We start from the raw sequence: 21,478 nt of genomic DNA, 5'->3' as shown, positions 1-21,478 counted from the left end.
GAGCTGGACATGAAAGGGAGACAACCAAGTGCCGGACACGAAGATCGCTTTTCAAAAGCAAATGTGTGTGAAGGCGAGATGTGAGACCGCTCGCTGCGGGGAGGCGGCACGTTCAGGAACAACATCAACAAACTGCGCGGAGGTTCGAGGTGGCACAGACAGGGGCAGCCGGGGGGGGATAAAAAAGGGATGGGTGGGGGAAGAGAAAAGAAAAGCCGATCCCCCCCTGCTCCCCGGCGCACACCGCCCGGCTCCTGCTCCTGCCGGAGCCCCGGAGGGCCCCGCACAAAGCCCCGTGCCCGGGGACCGGCTCCGTCCCCGCTCCCTGCCTCGCACGGCTCAGCTTTTTTTTTTTCCTTTTTCTCCTTCTCCTTCAGCTGGCTGCCCGGTCAGAAAGGCCTCGATTCTTTCGATCAGGGTTCCTGCCAACAAGCAAACCAAAGAGCCACGTTTGGTCCCTGAAAAAAAAAAAATAAATTGGAAGGGGGGGAGAGAAGTTTGGAAGAGAAGGGAGCGCTTTAAGATGTTTATTTACTTTGTAAGTTGTTGCAAAATTTAGGTAGAGATCAAGTTTCATTCGGTCATTCAGATACTGCAGGCCCGAGGGGGACGTGTATGCGGGGGGAAAACCCTCCAACTTATTTTCGCTTGTGTCAACTTTTCCAAACAAAATAAAAAGAGGTGGTGGGGGGGGGGGAGGGGGTGAAGAAGGGAGAACCTTTTTCCCGGCCGCCACCTCCTTCCCTCTGAAAACACGCGGGATAATTTTTTGGTTTTGGTTTTGTTTGGGGTTTTTTTTTGGTTTGGTTGGTTGGTTGTTTTGGGGTTTTTTGTTTTGGCTTTTTTTTGTTTGTTTGTTTTTGTTTTTTTTTCCCTGGGAGATACCAAATAAATCCAAGAAATAAAAAATAAAATTAACAACAACAACAACAAAAAATATCCGGGGATCTTTTCTCTCGCCGGCCCGCGGACCTGCAGCGGGGCAGGGGCGGCGCGGAGCAGCCCCGCGCAGGCTGCGCGCCCGGCCGCGGAGGGGCTGCTCGGCCCCTGCCGAACGCCCGCCTGCCGCCGGCCCCAGGCTGGGAGCCTCCGGCTTCCCCGAGGCCCGAGCGGGGCTCTCGGCTCTCAGCGTGACAAAGGACATCGCAAAGAACGATTTGGATTGGTTTTGTTGTTTTTTTGTTTTTTTTTTTTTTAAACCAGGTCACAAACATTTATTAATTTACACCAACGGTGGACAAAATTCTGTTGCCTTTTCCACATCAAATTATTCACAGATTCTCTCAATAAAATAGATATGACGGATGCACAACCAGTGAAGAGTTAACTGGACTCCGCTCATTAGCTCCCGAATAATCTATATACAAATAATTACCAATACACCAAAAAACCCACGCACGGAGGGGGTGGGAAAACGGGGATTAAAAAAAAAAAAAAAAACAGAATGGGAATTCTCCAAACTTCCTGACGGATCCGATTTTCTTTTAAACGTGCATTTGAATGTCTAATTGGGGGGGGGAAAAAAAGAAAGAAAGAAAAAAAAAAACCGCAGTCCTGAGTTTCACCGACTTTTCTTCTTCTTAAAAACAAAGAAACCTTAAACAGTGCCTTTTAAAACCAAACCCGAAGCTTCAAAGAAACTAAAAATAAGATCGGACCATTAAAACATTTTCTTTGAGAGCAGGGGAGAGACGGACACACATGGCAAAACCACCCGGCACGGAGACTGGCAGGAACGAAAACGGGCTCGCTGCGACCGGGGGCGTCCGCAGCTCCCCTGGCCGCTTTCCCAGGCGATCTGGGGGACCCCCGCGGAAAACCCGCACCTCTCAAAGGAAACATTTCCGACCCTGAGACCGCTTCGTTCTTCACATGCCCCCCCTCCGCCCCTCACACGACGTTGCGTGTTCAAGCAGCCCAGGTCCCAGCTTATGTTACGGCCACTTTATAAATACGCTTTGGCGCTTGTAGGACCAAATCGTGTTATTCTTTCCCTCCTCCCGCCCTCCCGATTTGTTGGATTATTTTTTTTTTTCCGACTAAAGAGAGACAAACAGATCTGGATGCCACTGAGCCTGGAAATTAAGTAAAAATTAAAAAAAAAAATTCCTACCTTAAAACACAACAGGAGGAGATGGGGGGGGGACACGGGGAGAGGGAAGGGGAGCAGTTTCGGAGGAGCGGGGGAGAGCTGGAAAGGGGCCGTTTGCTTCGCGACTCTCCCCCCCATCCCCCTCCCCTTCCCCAGTCCCCAGCACACTTTAAAAATGACAGCTGCTGAGCGTTGTGATTTTACTGGAAAAGTTCTGGGCCGGCTGCAGGAGCGGCTCGTGTGCCAGGCTGACCTGGGGCTGTGCCGGGGCCAAGGCGGGGCTCAGCACGGCCAGGACCTGCGCCGGGGGGCCCGCCTGGCCGGCGGGGTAGGGCGCGGCGGGCGCGACGCTGGGGTTGGTGCTGGGCGGCGGGGGCACGGCCCCCCCGATGATGTTGTCTATGGAAAAAGAGGGCCGGGAGGGGTGGTTGGTGCCGCCGCTGCCGCCGCCGGCGGGCGAGGGGTCCGGCTTGAGGGTCTGGAGGAGGGCGGCGGGCAGGGCGGTGGGGCTCAGCTGGGGGTGGTAGAAGGACTTCCTGCAGTTCAGCTCGCCGCCCAGGAAGGAGGGCAGCCCCGAGGCGGCGGAGAAGACGGAGGCGGCGGCGGGAGGCGGCGGAGCCGGTAACGGGCAGTGCGGCGCCGGGAAGGGGAAGGCGCCCGCGGCGCCGCCGCCTCCGCCACCGGGATGGTGGTGGTGGTGGTGGGGGTAACCCTGGAGCTGCAGGCCGTAGTTGTAGCCGTAAGGTCCGTAGGCGAAGCCGGGCAGGAAGGCGGCGGGGTCGGCGGCCCCGGCCCGCAGCAGCAGCTCGGGGTGCGGCGGGTGCAGCTGCTGCTGCCGCTTGAAGCGCTTCCTCCGCCGCAGGAAGCTCCCGTTGTCGAACATGTCGGCGGACTCGGGGTCCAGCGTCCAGTAGTTGCCCTTGCCCGGGTTGCCGGGCTCCCGGGGGATCTTGACGAAGCAGTCGTTGAGGGAGAGGTTGTGGCGGATGCTGTTCTGCCAGGCGGGGAACTTCTCCCGGTAGTACGGGAAGCGCCCGCTGATGAACTCGCAGATCTCGCTCAGCGTCAGCCGCTTCTTGGGGCTCTGCAGGATGGCCATGGTGATGAGGGCGATGTAGGAGTAGGGCGGCTTCACCAGCGGGTTCTTCCCTCCCGCGCCGCCGCCGCCGCCGCCCGCGGGCGCCTTCTCCCCGGGCGCGGCGCCGCGGGCGCAGGCCGGCTCCGAGCCGCCGGCGGGGGACAGCCGCTCCGGGGACCCCCCCATGCGCGCCTTGGCGGCCCCGCTCCGCGGCAGCGCCAGCCCCAGCGGATCGCCGCCGTCCTCCTCGTCCTCCTCCTCCTCGTCGTCGTCGTCCTCCTCCTCCTCGCTGTACTTGCCCCCATCCTGGGGCGGGCCCACCACGTCGATATCCGCGTCCTCCACCTCGGAGAGCGGCTCTTCCTCCGGGGAGCGCTCGGACATGATCCCGCAGCCGCCGCCGCCGCTGCTGCCCAAAGTCATTGTTGTGCGGCCGGGGCGGCCGGGGCCGGGCTCCCCCTCCCACCTAGCGGCGGCTCCCGGGATGGGCCCGGGGCCGTGCCGGAGGGCTGCGGCCGCCGCTGGGACTCCGCGCCCCGGCGCCGCCGCTCCGCTCCGCTCCGCGCCCCGCTCGCCGCGCCGCTGCTGGCGGGGCAGCGCTGCCGGCTGCGGGGTGGTGGCTGCGGAGGGAGGGGCGGCGGAGGGGGCGCGGGGCGGGGGCGGGGGGACCGGGACGCCCGTGGGCCGGGCAGGGCGCTTGGGAGCAGCGATAATAAATAATGGTGATAATTATAATAAAAGGAGAGAAATTGAAAAAAAAAAAAAAAGAGGGGGGGGAAAGGTTAAAAAAAAAAAAAGAAAAGTGGGTTTTGTGACGGCTCCTTGTCTGGTTGGGGGGAGGGAGGGGGAGGGGGAAGGGAGGGGCAGGGGAAGAGGGAGGGGGGAGGGCAGAAGTGGGGAAGGCGGCTCCCCCCTCCCCACCCCTCCCGAGCTGGGACCCGGTGGAAACGCTCCCACACTGCGCCTGCTGCCGGCGCTCCCCAGGCCTTTATACGGCCGCCCCGGCATCACGTGGCGCCCGCCGCAGCCCCCACGGGGCACGATGAGGGACTGCCCGGCCCGGTCCCCGGGGAGCGTGTCCCCCGCCCGAGATGCTTTCGAGGAAAGGCGCTGCCCGCTCCCCTGGCGCTCGGATGCCCCCAGCTTGTCTGGAGCCGGCTGCTGTAGGAGGGGGGCGATCGACGCTGGATAAAGCCCCTCCCCGCCCCAAGCGCCCCGCGGTGCTGGAGGCTCTCAGACCCCATTCCTGCACGATGCGACCGTCGCCTTCCTCCGCCCGGGGGTCCGCGGAAGGTCCGCTCTCCCCCCGAGGGCTGCCCATCCCCGAAGCCCGGGAAATGAGCTGCAGAGCTCCCGCAGCCTCGCCGACAGGGACCCTCACTCCGCCAGGACCGAGCCTTCGGCCCCCTTGAGGGGTCCGGTGAATTTGGGGATCCCCGCTCCCCTTCTCCACGCGCTTGCGTCACCGACACGTCACCGCGGCCGGAGCACCCTGCCTGGAAACCCGCCTCCTCCGAGGGCTCCCACCGAAGGGATGCTGCGCCCGGCAGGTGCGGGCCGGAGGGCGAGAGGCAGCGCTCTGCCGAGCCTCTCCCCCCGCCAGCAATAACCAAAGCGAAGGCTGTGCGTGTCCGGGGGGTGCTGGGACCGCTCCCGAGTCCCGCATCCCCGCCCGACGCGGCCGGCCCGGCCGGGCCCAGGAAGCCCTCGGGAAGGGGAATATCCTGCGGCCCCGGGACCCTCTGCCTCCGCTTCCCTGACGGCTGGCAGGAGGAGGGCGTGGGCAGCAGACACCCACCTTGTCGCGGGCTGCAGGCGAAGCGGGAGAATTTCCTGCTAAACAGAGGCACACAAGGGCCCCGGGAGCCACCGCAGTGTCCCCGCCGGTGGCAGAGCCCCGCTGCCCCCCTTGCGCTTCGCTGGCGCACTCCGGGGAGCGCATCCACGGCTGAAGCTGCCCAGCCCGTGGCCCGTAGGTGGCTGTGACAGCAGGTTGTCCCTGTCTCTATCGCGGACGCTTTGAACCACGCTCGCGCTGTTAGGTTTTGGTTCGGTTTGGTTTGGTTTTTTCCCTTGGAGGCTCTGCAAACACGTAAATGCTTTCCCGTGGGAGGATGCTTGGGGAGGGAGGAAGGGGATGGGCTCCTCCAAGGGGGTACCACGAGGAGATGTCCCCCCGCCAGGGCCACGCTCGGCAGTGTGAGAATCCGCGGTGATGAATTGCCAGGCTCTGCCGTTAACAGGTGCGAGCATTTGGTGATAAAATCTCCAGCACTAATACCGGGGAGCCGGGCCAAACAGCTGCGCGGCCCCGCTTCCAAATGCCGGTCACAATTACTCAAGCCCTAACGACTCGGTGCACAGGCTCGGCGAATTCGGTGGGACCCCGAGGAGAGGGCAGAAGCGGACGCCTCCGTCCGCACATCTCCAGTGCAAGCAGCGATTTCAGAGCCGGAGCCTCTGCGCGGAGTCGGTCGCATCCTCCTTCCTCGCCGCCAGCGCGGACATCGGGAAGAATTTCTCGATCGGAGTGGAAAAGTAGAGGGGAAAACGTGCTGAGAGTTTCTCGGGAAGGTGGGAAGTCTGTCCCGCGGGCGCGTCTCAGCTCTGGGGCAGCTTTCCTGAGCTTTCACTTTTATACTTCTTCGATGCTCCTAACCTGTGTTCACAACACATACGCATCTATCTCCCTCTCATAAGTTTGCATGTATATACATATATATATATATATTCAACTATATCATTATTTATTTTCTTTCTTTTCCCGATATATTATTTTTCATATATAGAAGTATATATAATTGTCTAACACGGAGAAATGCCTCAAAGATACCGCATCTTTCTTACTATCATTGTTTAAAGTCTCCGTTCATCAGCCCGGTGGAAAAGCGATGGGAAGAACAAATGGAAGAGAACGGAGAGGGAAAAGACCCGAGCCGCTTTCCATTTTTATTAAGTAAAATAATAGTTATGCCTCCCCTACATAAACGAAAGTGTCATAAAAAATTCCGAAGCAGCTGCCAGAGATTTCGACCACACACACAACGGGGCGATTGAATTTCCACTTGGTGCATTTCATGGCAGCGAGGAACCGCCGGGAGCTGCGCCTTGTGCCTCTGCAGGGCGGCGAAGGGGAGGGCAGGGGGGGCAGCAAAGTGACGCGCTGCGAGCGGCCGGGGGCAGGGGACACCGCCCGGGGGATGCTCCGGGGCAGAAGATGCTCGGCTGGCCCCCGATCGCTCCGTCCGCACGCTGGTCCCGCACGGCTCGAAGTGAAACAGATGTGGGTGTCTGCAGCCTGCCCACCCTGCCCTGCCCTGCCCCGGCCGCCCGCTCTCCTCCTGTCTGCAGGGATGGGCAGACCTCGGGGGGAGCCCCCGGCAACGCAGAGCTCGGGTGGAGCCGCTTGCTGCTATAATTATGGTCATGGGGACCCCGATGAGGTGGAAAATGTACGGGGGAGGCGAGAAGGGTTGATCCGAGGCGCTGCTGATGGGATGCGGCCGGTGCCTTGTCCCGCTCCCGCCTGGACCTGGCTCTGCCGCTCAGCACCGCGCACCCCGAGCAGCAGCGCGTCCCGGGCACCCGGCACCGACACCATTCCTGCCTGTTTCGAGGCACATTGTGGTCCCCGTTTAAGTGGGGGATGATCCACAATGGAACGAGAGGGAATGAATCCCGCTCTCTCTGTCTCCGAACGGCTTCTGTTCGCCGAGTCGGTCTCAGCCTCGGCTTTGCCACGCAAGATCGGCTGCAGAAACGAATCAAAACGAGAAAAAGTACCTAAACTACACCCGTCCCGAGACGATTTAGAAAAGGGAAACCCTGGAGTGAAACAAACCAGATGGACGGATCCCAGACACGGTGCACACACACACACACACACACACACACACACACACACACACACACACACTCCCGGCCGTGCATCCACACACGGAGCAGCGGACGCGTTTTAATGTGCGCCGGGGTAAGAAATTATGTGGTCTCCCGAAAGAAAAACCCTACTGATCTACACGAAAAAATTGCTTTGTCATCGCCCCGCTGAGCCCGGGCATGCTAGGCTGGGAGGGAAACATTTTTCCTTGGGCAGATTTTTAATTTTTCTGCTCTCCTCTCTGCAGTATTTCCTTACAGGCAGCCTCGCTTCCCGTTTGAAGCCAACTCTGCTTTACATTTCACGTTAAATTCCCGTATCAAACGTGCGTGGGGATGAGTGCTGCTGGAGTGGAGAGAGTCTTTAAAAAGTCTCAAAAGTAGGGAAAGAATAAAAAATAAAGGCCATCAACCGATCATTATGATTTTTTTTTTCTCCTTTAAATTGATTTTCACTGTCTTTCCCGCCTGCCTTAATGAGGTGTTTGATCCAGGCGTGTGGGGTCGGTGTCTGATGCCCTGCTGACGGCTTCAGCAGGTGGATCCCCACGGCCGAGGTTTTCCCCCTGGGTGTCCCAGTGTCTCCGCCCGAGTCGGAGATCCTCAAAGCTGCAAAATCGGCCACAACGACCGGGAGCCTTTTGTTTTGTTTTGTTTTCCTTTGGTTTTCTGGTTTGTTTGTTTGGGCTTTTTTTTTTTTTTTCCCTCACAGGGAGAAACAGTTGCCCTGACCGTGGGCCCAGGGCGTTATTTGGTGGGGGTGTACCCGGAGGGCAGAGCACGAAGCCCGGAACAGCGCAGGGTGCAATCGCTGCTCCTGCCCTGGCACCGGCCGTGCCCACCCAAAGAGCATCTCCCGGCGTCCCGGCGCGGGGGTTTAGCTGGGGAAAGCCCCGGGAAGTGAAACTCTTGGGAATTGTGGAAAGTTCAGCTCCAGCCCAGCCCAGGTTGCTCCCACACCCTTGCAGATGATCTGTTGGGTTTGTGATCCGTAATCGTTCTTGCTGCTTCTGCCGAGCAGCATCTAAATTCGTTTATTCCGATGAGAACCGCATCTACAAGTCCCCCAAGGCTCAGTGATGGATTTTTCTTTATTACCTCGTTATCAAGCTTGGCTGACCTCTAGCTTCTCTAGAAAACATGAACAAGACGGACCTGCTGCTGCCTGGGCTGCCCCAGGGGGCTCTTTTTCCACTTATGTGATTTCCTTTGATATTATTTCTCCTCTTTCCATATCCAAGGCTCAGACCTTCAGTGCTCCCTGCAGTTCAGCCCTTTTTCCAGCCCCTCACTGCCAGCTCCCAGCTGCAAAGATCAGTTTGCAGCCTGCACACCACGAGCTCCCAGCGCAGGGAGGTCAGTGGGAATGGTGGTGACAGATAGTGAGAGATACATGAAATTCCCGGATTGAAAACCCCCAGAGCCAAGTGCCAATATCCATCCCTGCAGCGTTCAGATGTTGGACAGCTCGGGTTTGTTGACTTTTCAAATGTAGGTGTCTCAAAATCCACACCACAAAAGGCCTGGATTTCAATGAAGGCTTTTCCCAGGAACCCTATTTGCAGGGCTGAGCCCCCATGAAACTTTGGAGCACAATTATCCCTGTCTTTTCTGTTCCTCAGACGAGTGGGAACATGGTAAAACCACGTTCATTTAAGTGCTATGATCTGACTTCAGGACCTTAGTTTTGAGCTTGCAGTTCCAAAACTTTGCCTCCTGCTCTTTCTTCATAACAGATCCCATCCCATGTGGGTTTGGAGCCTACTAGGCAAGCTCATACACAGCTTAACACTCAGCTGATTAACTCTAACTTGCTCTAAGCCCCTTTTTCGTACCATTCTTCATCAATCTGACATGAAAAGAGATACACACACTTACATGACTCAAAGGAACACAGCATTTTCAAGCCATAAACCACCAGGTGCACTTTTGAGACTCACCAAAGTCAGCTCTCCTGGTTGCCATAAAAAACACATTAGCCAAAGGCCAATGCATGTGGAAGGCAATTATGCTCTGGCACATGGCAATGTGTATAGAACAGCCTGGTAACTGTGCCTACCACACAAGGAAAAATATCCCTGTGAAAACAAGACTGCTAAATCACTTCATTCTTTCCAAAATCCCCTGAAAATAGAAGGAAGGATTTTCTGGGGTTTTTTGGGAGGTGAGAGATATATGTGGAAAGGAATCAGATTTTCCAAAAGTGGGTGCACCAATGCAAGAGCCTGAATAAATGGCCAGACCCACAAGGATTTAGAAACTCATGATGAGGTTTCTGAATCCAGGTTTTCCATGTTAGCATCTGATCATGCCAAACTTGTCCAGGAAATCCCTGATGCTGAGTTTTCTGCATTCAGCATTTCAGCAGCTCTTGCCCACCTCACCCACTGAGGTCACAAAAGTCCATTTCTGCCAAAGTGCCAGTCGGGGACCTTCAACTTGGGTGCCAGAAGCAATACAGAGAGGACCTTCAAAGGAGGGAATGACAGAGAAGGTGGAAAATTACTGGAATATAGCTTGATCAGTATAAAAAGGTTTTAGTTTTTGGTTTTTTTTTATTTTTTTTTTTTTTCATGTAGAAAATGGTTGGGGATAGGAGTCTTTGTGGAAGTATCCAGCAATGTCCAGCTGGGAATCAGATCCTGGTCCATCTGTACCCTTCTGAAAAATCAGCCCTGCATGAACATGCTGATATCTACGGAGCTGCCTTGCAAAGAGCTTCATAAATACATTTTGCCTCTTGGCCTTATATAAGATTGCACAGAAATATAACACAGGGCTCCTTTTCCCTGTTCCCATCTTGGGAAGGAGTTGAATAAACAGAGAGAAACAACTGCAACATTAATTATGGGAAGAGATCTCACGCATGTAGAGAAGCAGAGGCAGAACCAAACCCCTTATTTAGTAAAGGACTGCCAGGTGGAAAAATTATTTAACTGCACCATTTTAATATTGTGGCTGAATATGCACAGAAGGGTGAATCTCAGCTCCAGATGGGTGTGAACTTCAGTTCCTTTCTTCAAACCACTGGAAGCAATTGCTACCCTGAGCTGCACAGGGGCAAGAGAGGGGAAACCTATCAAGACACAGATTAAAATTAATCCAGCCACTCTGGGGGTGTTGAGGCTTCACATACACATCCCTGCTTCTTGCACTTACTGCAGGTAAACTGCTGCTTACTCTTGCTGGGAAGAGGAAAATGGATCACTCACATGGAAGGAACAACAGCTGAGGGCTGATGAAGGAAAGGCTGATGTTTCACATCTGGCTTTATGTTACTTGGAAATTTCTATGATTTCTTCAAGATGGATATTTAGCATCACCCAGCTAACTGGATCCCAGCAGTGCTCAATATGAAATGCCTTTTCTTATTACCATTTTCCAGGCTTTTTTATAGTCTAGCTGTTGAGCATTCAAATTGTGATAGAAGAGGACATAAGTTAAACGTTCCCTGAAAATACATGGCTGGGGTCCTGCGGGGATGCAGGCCGGTGGGCTTCCCTCCAGTGCAGAGATAAGCGTGCCATCTAGAGGAAATCCCTTTCATTGCCAGCACTGGCAGCTGAAAATTATCCAATAAAGCATAATTAACCTCTGGCTCCAGAGAAAATCCTCCACCCGTGCCCTGCTGCTCTGAGCTGCTGCACAGGCACGTCGTGGCAGGCTGGTGATGCACTGAGGCATCGGGGTGGTTTGGGAAGGTCCTGGCTGCTCGAGGGACATCCCAGCCCACCCTGGCACCAGCTGGCCTGACCCTTCCCCAGAGCTGCTGCCAGCTGCCCAGTCCCCCCCCTCCGTGCCCTGCAAAGGAGAAAAAGGCGATCTGGGTGTTTCCATAGCACACGTGGGTGCCTGGGAAAGGCAGGGAGGGGCGCATAGGGCGGGATGAGGAGGCGGGATGGATCAGATAATGCCCTCCAGTGGCTGCCAGCACGGCTGGACCCGCGGTGCCCATGGCCAAGCCACAGCTGAGGCCCCAGGTGCAATAAGGGAGGCGGTGGTGGGGCCACCTCCTCCACCAGCAGCTCCCACCCTGTGGAGCACATCCCTGTGGAGCCCCTGGGGGCTGGCAGGGGTGTGCAGAGCACAGCCTACAGTGGGGAGGGGGGTCTGGCCTCCTGTGGGGCAGATCCTCATGTCCACTCATTTTTCCCCAAAGAAACATCTCCATGGCTACATCCCCAGTCTGGACTGCTCTCACATGGTGCTGCTGGCATGGGCAGCCTCACCCAGAGCTTCAGGCGTGGTTGTAGGTCTGGGACATGGGACAGCTCCTGGGCTCACAGTCAGCCCCCTGAACCTCACAGCATCTGTATCCCACACCTTTCTCTTTTTCTACCACCTCCACTACAGCACATCTGCAGTCACCAGCACAAGGCTGTTGTCCCACTAATAAAAACAAACTCTTCCAGCCCTAAAGACAATTGAAAAACAGTGATCTGGGTTCAGGCAGAGGGACAAGTGCTACTCCCCAGCAGGCAGCTGTCTTGTGAAAATGGGAAGCCTTGCAAAAAACAAAACCTTCAGAGATGGAGAAAGAGCAGGAAAGATCACACACAAGAGAAACCTTATTCTGCAGAAAAAGCAGGTGCATGCTGCAGCAGGGATTATTTGGACAGGAGCTGTTATTGCATTGATTTGTTCATATTCTGCAGGATTTTTTTTCTACATTTTCATCACTTTTACTGAAAATTATTCTCATTTTCCACACCATCTCAGAAACTCTCCAACATGTTCCTCTCTGATGCTGTCAAGTAAAGCTGAACTCCAGCAGCACTTTTTAGGTTTTAATGGTCATCTTTTTCCATTTTGAAACCTCCACACCTTCTCACCCATACCTGAGGGCTCTCAGGCTCCCCTCATGACTTGGAGATGCTGCTCTCACCACTGCACAGTTGCTGTTCTCTCCCACACTCCATGGCAGGCAGGGAAGCTGTGGATGTGTCCATGGCTCACATGTCCTGCTCACATGCAGGCCCTTGTCACTCACATGGAGCAGAGGGTTTCATGGCACAGCCCTGGGAGCTCCTGCACTTTATACATCTCCTATTTCCTGTCATTACTGAGAAGAGCCTAACTGCAGTAAAAATCTGGGCTCCAATCCTACAAACACTTATGCCTGAGCTTAACTCTAAGCACGTGAGCCGTCAAAGGGGACTATTCATGTGCTTAAAATTTAAGCATGTTCTTAAGAGCCTGCAGGCCTGGAGTCTGTCAGTGGAGGGATTTGTGCCTTAAGCCCATATTCTGGGTCATTATCCTTTTCATGTCTTCTCTGCCATCTCAGAAGATGCTTCAACGGGGAATTTTCAAGTTCTTCAATAAACTTTGTCTTCCAGAGCAGGCTGGATTCTTGCCTATTCTATGGGGCAATTCTCCTGTGTTGCCTCCCCTCCCCCTGTGAGCGATAATCCTGTGCTATTTCATGCTTGGCCAGACAATTAAGCCCTCTTGCTGCTTGGCTCTGTCTTTGTTATGTATAATTGTTCCAAATAATTAGCCACTATTGCACGCTATTCTGAAACTACTTTGTATTGCAATTATACTTAGAGGGTGAGCATCAGCTGGGCAGAATCCAAGCAGCAGACAGCCTGGAAAGAAAGGGCTCGGAGCCGGGGGAGGACGGATACGTGCTTAAACCAACACTGTGGAAAACCTAACAATGAGTAACCAGGCAGGAGCAAATGCGGCTTGCAGAGGGTCTGCGGCTGGTCTGGGGGTCCGGCGGGGCGGGCCACAGGGCCCGGCCTGGCTGTCACCTGGCTGCCACCTCGTGGGTGCTGCCCACAGTGCAGGAGGCAAAGCCGCAGCCCGCTCCCATCGCTTCCGTGGCGATCTGAAAGGAGCATCTTCACCAAGCGGCCGCTTCAGCCACCTCTAGGGAACACGAAGCTCTGCGGGGATGCGCTTGGGGTCTGGCGAGAAAATGCTCCCTCCTAATTGTGTCTTTGGGATGGCAGAACTTGTGATTTCTTGAGGGTGAAGGCTCTGGACGATGATTGGCTTGGCAGCTCCTGTTTTCCCATGGGTAAACACATTTCTGATACAGAGGAGTGCTGCATGGGATGCTCTCAGGAGGGAGTTACAGCTCCATATAAGCATCTTTCTGAAACTGAAAATAATAAGGCACAGCAGAGTCCCCCTAGCTCCCTAGCTTTACTCAGATTCCTGTCTTTCAAGCAGAGAACATCTGAAAAGGGTACAACCAAAACCTGGCTCGGCCTGACCTGCACAGGTGAACTAATTCCTCTTCTGAAACCCATGGCCTGCTCTGAGCAAAAAGCCAGGGAGGTCAGTGAGCTTGGACACCTTTGTGCTTTTTGAGGTCCATTTGCTCCAGCCAGATTAGATCACTTGAAACCTCCTGAAAATGAATCTACAGATTAAATCTGGTTTCCAACACCTGATTAGCAGGAGAGTTTTAAAACCAAGATGAGATGACTCTGGTGCAGATGGAAAGCACCCAAAATGTCTGAGACCATCAGGCCCATTCTCTGCAGAGGTCACACCCTGCTGGTTTGGCTCAGCAGTGTTGATGCAAATGGAAGAGGAACTTTTCCCAGGTGTGTGAGTGGCTCAGGGGCACCTTTTCTCTGTGCAGCACCCTGAGCTGCCACAAGCCAGAGCTGCTTGCTGGTGCTGGCATGGCACAGTTGATTCCTTACATTCATAAACTGCTGCAGTGGAACCACTTCAGCAAGCACAGCACAAAGGCTGTGAAATGACTTCATCCCAGGTCTCTCCCAGGAGCTTGTAAGTGTTGTGCTGCCCATGCTCAGGCTCTGCTGCTTTGCCTGGCACTTGGGGTGCTGTTAATGCTCAGGCCAGCCCCCAGCTCTGCCATTCAACCATCGTGCAGCACATTTCAAACACAAAGTCAGGCTGCCAATGAGACTGGCTGCTGCAGAGGAGTGATCTGTCATCACCAACCCCTCCCCTTCCATCAAGGATGCAGATTCTCACTGTGCTTCTGCTCCTTTCCCTATTTTCACTCTAGGGAGGAGAGCTGCTGCAGGGGACAGCCAACACAGCCCAATCCTGTATCCTGTGCCCAGCGATGGCTTGGGAAAAGGGTAGAAGAAGGTGTAGCCAGAGAAACCCTTTCCTTTGAGACCTCCCCAGAATGAGCAAGTGTGTTTTAAGTCCCGAGGTTGTATCCAGCCCACCGTGTTTCACAATTGTCCCTGAACAAACTCCACTGTGTCTCATCGCACCGCACCCCAAAACTCCCCGATGTCCTGACCCCCGGCAGCCGTGAACAGCACCTCCAAGGCCGGGATGCTGCCGGGACGTGCTGAGCACCCCCCGGGAGTCGGGAGCGGCTTCCCAGGGCTTTCCACTGGAGGTCAGTGTTGGCCTGAGCACTGCCAGCTGTCCCTCTGGAGGTCAGTGTTGGCCTGAGCACGCTGAGTGTCCCTCCAGAGGTCAGTGATGGCCTGAGCACGCTGGGTGTCCCTCCAGAGGTCAGTGATGGCCTGAGCACACTGAGTGTCCCTCCAGAGGTCAGTGATGGCCTGAGCACGCTGAGTGTCCCTTTGGAGGTCAGTGTTGGCCTGAGCACACTGAGTGTCCCTACAGAGGTCAGTGATGGCCTGAGCACACTGAGTGTCCCTACAGAGGTCAGTGATGGCCTGAGCACGCCGGCTGTCCCTACAGAGGTCAGTGATGGCCTGAGCATGCTGAGTGTCCCTCCAGAGGTCAGTGATGGCCTGAGCATGCTGGCTGTCCCTCCAGAGGTCAGTGATGGCCTGAGCACGCTGGCTGTCCCTCCAGAGGTCAGTGATGGCCTGAGCACGCCGGCTGTCCCTCCAGAGGTCAGTGATGGCCTGAGCACGCTGAGTGTCCCTTTGGAGGTCAGTAATGGCCTGAGCACGCTGAGTGTCCCTTTGGAGGTCAGTGATGGCCTGAGCACGCTGGCTGTCACTCGCGGCCGTGTCGCCCCTTCCTTGGCGTTACAGCCCCGCAGTGAAGCGGCGGAGGGCAGCGCGGCGTTGTTCTTGCCCTGTACAAACACAGCAGCTCCATCACCTGCTCCTATCCTTGTAGGAACTTTCCAAAGTGAAAGTTGGTGGTTGACTCCCAACACCTCAATGAGCTTAGGCAGTGCTGACCCCCAGATGCTAATTTGTTAAAATCTCGTTATCACCTGGCAAACCAACCTCAGCCGGTCCCACTGCATCCACTGCCCATCTCCCCATCACTGCCTGACTGTACCAACTCAGCCTTGACCTCCAAGAAACACCACTGAATGTCTTCAAGCTGTGTATTTGCAAAGGGCCAAGTATTGCATAGAGTAACAGCAAGTTATGGTGTAACATTTCCAGCACTGAGACTGTCAGTGAACAGCTGGCAGCATCCAGAAAAAACCTAACACTACCAGAGGGACTGATAAGTTCTTCAGGAAATGTGTTTCAACTAAAATTCCAGCTAGTGCTGCGTTTGTTTGCAACAGGGTGGAAAACACTATTTATAGTTTGGGAGTATAATCTGGAAAGAGCATTTCTTGCTGCTTGTTTGAACCTGTTGGAAGCAGCAGGAAGGTGGTACAAGTGTGAAAAGTACAGATTGCTGCTGGGCACAGACAGACATGGCAGCTCAGTCGGTCCTCCCTGCAGAGCCAGAGTTTCCCAGGGAAAAACAAACATCTTTTCAAAGTGGCAGCTCATTTTGGGTGTGTGCTTCTGAACGTGCAGCCTGGGTTATCTGAAATCAGCCTGATTTGCAAGGAGTTATTCCCTGAGAAGTCAGATAAGATAGCCCAGATCACCACTAAATCTCTTTGGTGCTCGGGATGGATTCCACCTCTCCCATCAGCATCTCACAGGCTCAGGACAGCTCTCCCCACCATGGGGATGTCCAGAGCACCTCTTGCCATCACCCTGAGGTATGACATTCTTTCCACTATCTCAGAAGCTACAGAAAGTTTTTTGTGAAGAAAAAAAAAACAACCCTCTGTCTTTTGTGTGAGCTCGAGATTGTTACAACTGTCATGACATAATATTCCCTTAACTCCCTAAATAAAGAGGGGAGGATTTCCAGGGAGACTTGATTTCACAACTGAAATCTGAGTGACAATTACTCCTGTTTCATTCAAATCCCTCTTATTCACTCAACAGGGACATCGAAGAGACACTAAAACAGATGAAGAGCTCAGGTATAAACTTTACAAAGCTTAAAACTACTCTGTCCCAGCAAGGCTCATGCTTTACATGACACCTTAATCCTACTCATTTGCTAGATTCACCCTAACTGTAAACAAAGCTTTGAAATGGAAGCTTAAAAGCCTCGTAGGGATACATTAACTTAACCAAGAACACACTCTTAAGGCATTAGTTTAATGACAATCACAATACAAGTTGCCAGAGTTTTGTGCATGTGAGGATTAATATCTACAGGAAAAAGAAGAAAAGGGGTTTGTTCCCCCTGTCTTCCAGCTGTTTGGCAGTGAAAGGCCCACGGTGAGGGTGGTTTATTGGTGCTTTCAGGGGGCTCTGGACTGTCTGGCAGACAGGGATAACTCCAGGGAAGATGTGAAACCCAGTGCTGCCCACCAGGGGTTGTCCCAACACACCAGGATGGGGTCATCTGCTCTCTCCAAGCCTGGTTTTGAGGGAGTGAGCCCACTGTGGGGACTCACTCACACCAGAGCCTCCTTGGCTGAAGATTCCCCCTCTTGCACAGCACAGGGGCGGGGTGGATCTCTTGCAGACACATCCCTAAATCTGGAGCTGGATGCCACTCTCCAGAAAGCCCCACAGCAGGAGGGCACAGGCAGCTGGGGGGACAGGAGCAAGTCACAGCCCAGCCCCCTTCAGCCCAGCCCTCATGGCTCCACCAGCACCTGAGTTAACACTCAGACACACCAGGAGCTTGGAAAGCCCTTTCCAGCTCCCTGCTGTCTCCAAGGTGACTGGGAATGAGCCAGCTCAGTTTGGTCTGAGTTGTCACGGCTTGGCCAACTCTTCCCAGGGCATCCCACTCAGGCAGAACCCCAGCATCTCCTGCCCACCCCCTACAGCCAATATTGGTTTTATTCCAGGTCAGTAGCTGGTTCTCCCCTGCCTCAGCAGCCCTCCTGCTCAGGGTGCAAACCCAGTGTGTCACAGCCCCATCAGCCACCAGACCCAGTGCTTCTGGCACATGTTTGGCTCCGACACCCTGGGTACTTAGGCAAGACTCCAAAAGTTCTTTTGTTAGCAAAACATTGCAGGATCGGGCCCTGGGAATGAATGTGAGCTATGACAAATGTCCTTTCTGCTGACTGTCCTTGCAAGTGATTATTTCAGCACCCCCCTAGGTGATCTCTGCAGACAATATGTCACAGGCAGGCATGTTGCAAATTTCCATGAGACAGAAGGTGTCTGCGTATAGATATTGTGTGGAGAGAGCCAAAGTATTTCAAGGGCTAAGTTCTTTCACAGTGCCCTTTCTGAGCAGGGTTATTGTCAGGGGAAAAGCACAGAAGCTGCTGCTGGGACCAGGGTGAAAGCTGAAAGGGTAAAGCTGGATGGACCAGAGACGAGCACTCAGCAACTCAGCTGAAGATGGCAGACCAGTTTTTAGAGACAGATGGAGGCCAAATTATAAGGAAACCAAGAAGGAAAATGTATTTTCTTCCCTCTACTCTCATACTAAACCCACTCTGTATCTGTGGAGCACATGGAATGAAAGAATGAAAGGCCACAAGTCCCAAGCTGTGGACAAAAGCTGATTCCATGGTACCTGCCAGCACACCAGCTTTTGCTCCTGCCCAGCAGCTGGGGAATGAGATGCTGTTTTACACCAAAGACCAGATGACTTCCAACTTCTTAGAAAGGAGAATGCCATGGGGACTACAGAAAACTGCTCTGCTTCAGAAGACACCTTTGAAAAAAAAGGAGAGAAATCCTAGCTTGGCACTTTTACCCAAAGAATGTTCGCATTTTTAAAAAATGTAAATCTGGGGATGGGGAGTTCTCCCTTCAAACCTTGTCAGGTGGTCTGGCTGGGAGTCCTGCAAATAAATATCAGCAGCCCAGCCAGTGAACAGGTTAGAATTTTAATTGATTTTGTTTCTAGGAAGAAAAACTGTGATCTCCTAATTTGATGGGCTAAATCAGAGCTTCACCTGCAAGGGATTCCTTGGAGGGAAGACACACTCTCTTTATGCAAATGGGAAACTATCAAGTCAAGTAAGAGCTGCGTGGGCAAGCCATGCAGGAATTACCATTTGGTGTTAAGAAAATCATAATAAAAGAGAGAGCTTTAAGAAGCATCACTAAAAATGTAAGATGTGGCAGTGTCACAACAGCAGCACGAATCCATCTCCCACCAGTTACAAAACTATAATTTCCTCTTGCCAAGATCTGTCCAGAGCCAGAGGAACATCAGCACTGGTCATGTCGGAAGAAAAAGCTTTATTTTAAAAAAGTCCTTTCTAACAATAAAAGTAATTTTTAAAAATAGTAAAAAGAAGTAGTCAAGTTGGGGTTTCTTTTCCTACAGGGAAAGGAAATCATAAACATCTTAAATATTCATTTAAAATCCAGTGAACTTATTTAGTGGTTTGGGGGGCTTTTTTGGTAACTTTCATTCCACTTACACGGGAGGCACTCGGGGAAGAGAGGAAAAAGCCCGTTTGAGAGAGAGTTCCTGCATGTTACACCATGCACCCCCCTCCTGAGTGTGCTCCTGCCGGCCCTGGGGGTGCCCCGGGGTGCGATGCTGCAGGCGGCATCCGCGGGGCCAGGCTGGGCACAAGGACAAGCGTGGGAAGCCCTGCCTGGCAGAGCCACAGAACTCCTTTTCCGGGAAGGAACAGAGCAGATAAGCAGATATCACCTTCCTCCGCTTCAGAAAAAGAGAGAGAGAGAGAGGAATTGAGTCCTGCCACACGCGTGTGTCCGCACACAGCCCGGAGCCCGGGACGCCCGATCCAGCCCAGCTGAGCCCCACGGGAGGGAGAAGTCCGCTTGTCCAGAGCCGCCGGTGGGAGCCCGGGGATGCCGGGCCCGTTCCCGCAGCCCCGTCCATCACATGTAGCGCTCCAGGCCGGCGGGGAAGTTGGGCTGCCTCATGTACGTGTTGCTGGAGCCGAACTGGCCGAGGGGCGAGGCGGAGAGCCCCAGGAGCTGCTCGCCGTGCTCGGCGCAGGCCGGGGGCCGCATGGCCGGCAGGGCCAGTCTGTTGGGAGCCCCGTAGAGCTGCGGGCTGCTGGGCGAGTAGCTGCCCTGGGCCACGGGCAGGTGCGGGGGCGAGGTGGCGTACGGGTACGCCAGGGAGTTGGGGCCGGCCCGGCCCAGCAAGCCGGGGCTGACGGGCTGTGCCTGGAAGCAGGAGGGCTCGGAGCTGCCGGCAGAGCAGGCAGGAGCCAGCTCGGCCCCGGGCAAGCCCAGCGATGGGTGGCCCAGCTCGGAGGGCGGCGAGGGCTGCAGGGCCTGCTGCCCGCTGATGAGGCTGTCGATGCTGAACATCCTGGGATGCTGAGCCGGCGGGGCTGCCCCGGCCGCGTAGGGGTGGAAGACGCTGCTGGAGAGCTGGGGGCCGTAGCCGGGCGAGCAGAGGGCATTGGGGTAGGGCGCTGTGGGTGCCGTGGGGCGGCCGGCGGGCGGGGGCGTGAAGGCGCTCGAGTTCTGCATGTAGCCGGGGTAGGTGGTGATGTCGGTGCGCTTGAAGCGCTTCCTCCGCCGCAGGAAGCTCCCGTTGTCGAACATGTCCTCTGCGGCCGGATCCAGTGTCCAGTAGTTGCCCTTGCCGGGATGTCCGGGCTCCCGGGGGATCTTGACGAAGCAGTCGTTGAGGGTGAGGTTGTGGCGGATGCTGTTCTGCCACTTCTTTGGGTTCTCCCGGTAGAAGGGGAAACGCTCGGTGATGAACTTGTAGATGCCCCCCAAGGTGAGCTTCCTCTCGGCGGCGTTGGCGATGGCCATGGCGATGAGGGCGATGTACGAGTACGGGGGCTTGCCCCGCTGCACCGGCCGCTTCCTCCGGCGGCCCCCGGCGGCGGGCGGCGGCTCCTCGGGCGGCGGCGGCGGCGGGGCCGGGCTGCCCCCAGCGCCCCGCGGCTCCGGCTTCACCGGCGGCGCCTGCGGAGAGCCCCGCGGCGGCCCGGGGGAGCCGGGGCTGGCCGCGGCCGCGGGGCTGGGCGCCGGCAGCGTGCACATGCCTCGCAGGCAGGGGAAGCCGGCCGCGTTCATATACGGCCCTCGCCTTCCTCCTCCTCCTCCTCGGAGGATGGGGGGGAGCGGCGGGAGAAAGAGCCCCCCCGAGGGGAGGGGAAGGGGAGAGGGAGGGGAAGGGGAGGGGGACAGGCTCGGCGGCAGCTCCCTGCGATGGGGAGGTCGGTCCCGAGCCGCTTGGCAATATATAGGGCGGTCGCCCCCCCGGAGGGGCGTGCGGTGCCGGCCCGCCCGGCCCCTCTCCACCGGCGGGAGGAGGAGGCCCCCGGGGAGGGGTCCCGAGTCCCAGGACTAAATCCCCCAGCCTCTCCTAGGGTTCTTTCCACGGCCATGCCCCCGAGCGGTCCCTCCCCCGGGGGTCCCGGGGCCAGCGCTGCGGCCGCCTCTCGTCCCGGCCCTTCACCGCGGCGCTTCGCTGTGCTCGGAACTGGTGCTTCCTCCCAGGAGAAAAACCAAACAAAACGAGTCCCGACGGCCAGCCCGGGGCGACTTAGGTGCCGCTACCAGCCTCCAGCAGTGGAGCAGGTAACCTCCCTCCGCAACCCCTCCTGCGCTTGGATTTCGTTGTCTTTTTCTCCCGTGAGAAGCGCTCAGAGGTGGTGGCCTCAACTCAGCGCCGGCAAGAGCCAGCGGCTCTCTGCGAAACCAAGCCCGTCGGTTTAGTTACTTTGCATCTTGGTGAGACCTCCTAGGTAAGAAAATCCTGGGAAAAGGTTTTTTCTTTTCCCCAGGAGAAAGGGGAATGGTCTGCAGAGCTCAGGGCTGCCCAGAGTGTGGGCGAAGGAGGGGACAGGGACGGGCACTTTGGAGATGGACAGGGAAAATAAGGATCTCTTTATCACTGCAGAGAGTATGAAGGAAGACACCAGTTTCAGAATTCTCTACTGGAATTCTGGAACCTACTGGGTTTCAGGAAAACCTCTTCAGTTCTCCAGAGCGAGTTGGCTGGGCAGAACTGCAGCCTCTCCTCCTCGGCATGTGCTGCTGCCAGGGCTGAGGGGCTGCTGACTGCTTGAGTAGCACCAAAAACCTGTGAGCTTCCTCACTGTGCTCACCCACTGCTCCTGAGAGTCACCTCCAAGCCAAATGCCTGCCCAAGGAGCCCCTGGCCCAGAGCAGGGAAGGAAGCCACTGCTTAAGGATGGGACAAGCCAGGGGGAACTTTAATAACCAGCTCCCAACCTTAGGCATAGCCATGTGTCCTTGTCCTGGGGACACAGATGGAAAAGTACCATGAATGCAGTGGCAGATCCCTTCATATGTCCCACTGGAGTA

General features: G+C 55.5%; 2 protein-coding genes across 2 annotated transcripts; both read right to left on the bottom strand.

Moving 5' to 3' along the window:
• Positions 1–1,170: 1,170 nt before the first annotated feature.
• FOXD2 (forkhead box D2) lies at positions 1,171–3,604 on the bottom strand. Its single transcript, XM_036387978.2, is given in 3 exon segments — positions 1,171–2,756; positions 2,758–2,801; positions 2,804–3,604. Coding segments are annotated over 3 exon segments (1,329 nt in total). The 5' UTR covers positions 3,594–3,604; the 3' UTR covers positions 1,171–2,261.
• A 15,453-nt stretch (positions 3,605–19,057) lies between these two features.
• On the bottom strand, positions 19,058–20,221 carry FOXE3 (forkhead box E3). The gene has a single exon (XM_036388156.2). It carries the CDS (start codon positions 20,219–20,221, stop codon positions 19,058–19,060), a length of 1,164 nt encoding a protein of 387 aa, XP_036244049.2.
• Positions 20,222–21,478: the final 1,257 nt, after the last annotated feature.

The sequence above is a fragment of the Molothrus ater genome, chromosome 9 (assembly GCF_012460135.2).
Source record: "Molothrus ater isolate BHLD 08-10-18 breed brown headed cowbird chromosome 9, BPBGC_Mater_1.1, whole genome shotgun sequence".
NCBI lineage: Eukaryota > Metazoa > Chordata > Aves > Passeriformes > Icteridae > Molothrus > Molothrus ater.
Note: the sequence above shows the minus strand (reverse complement) of the source record. Positions and strands in the feature narration are given on the sequence as shown.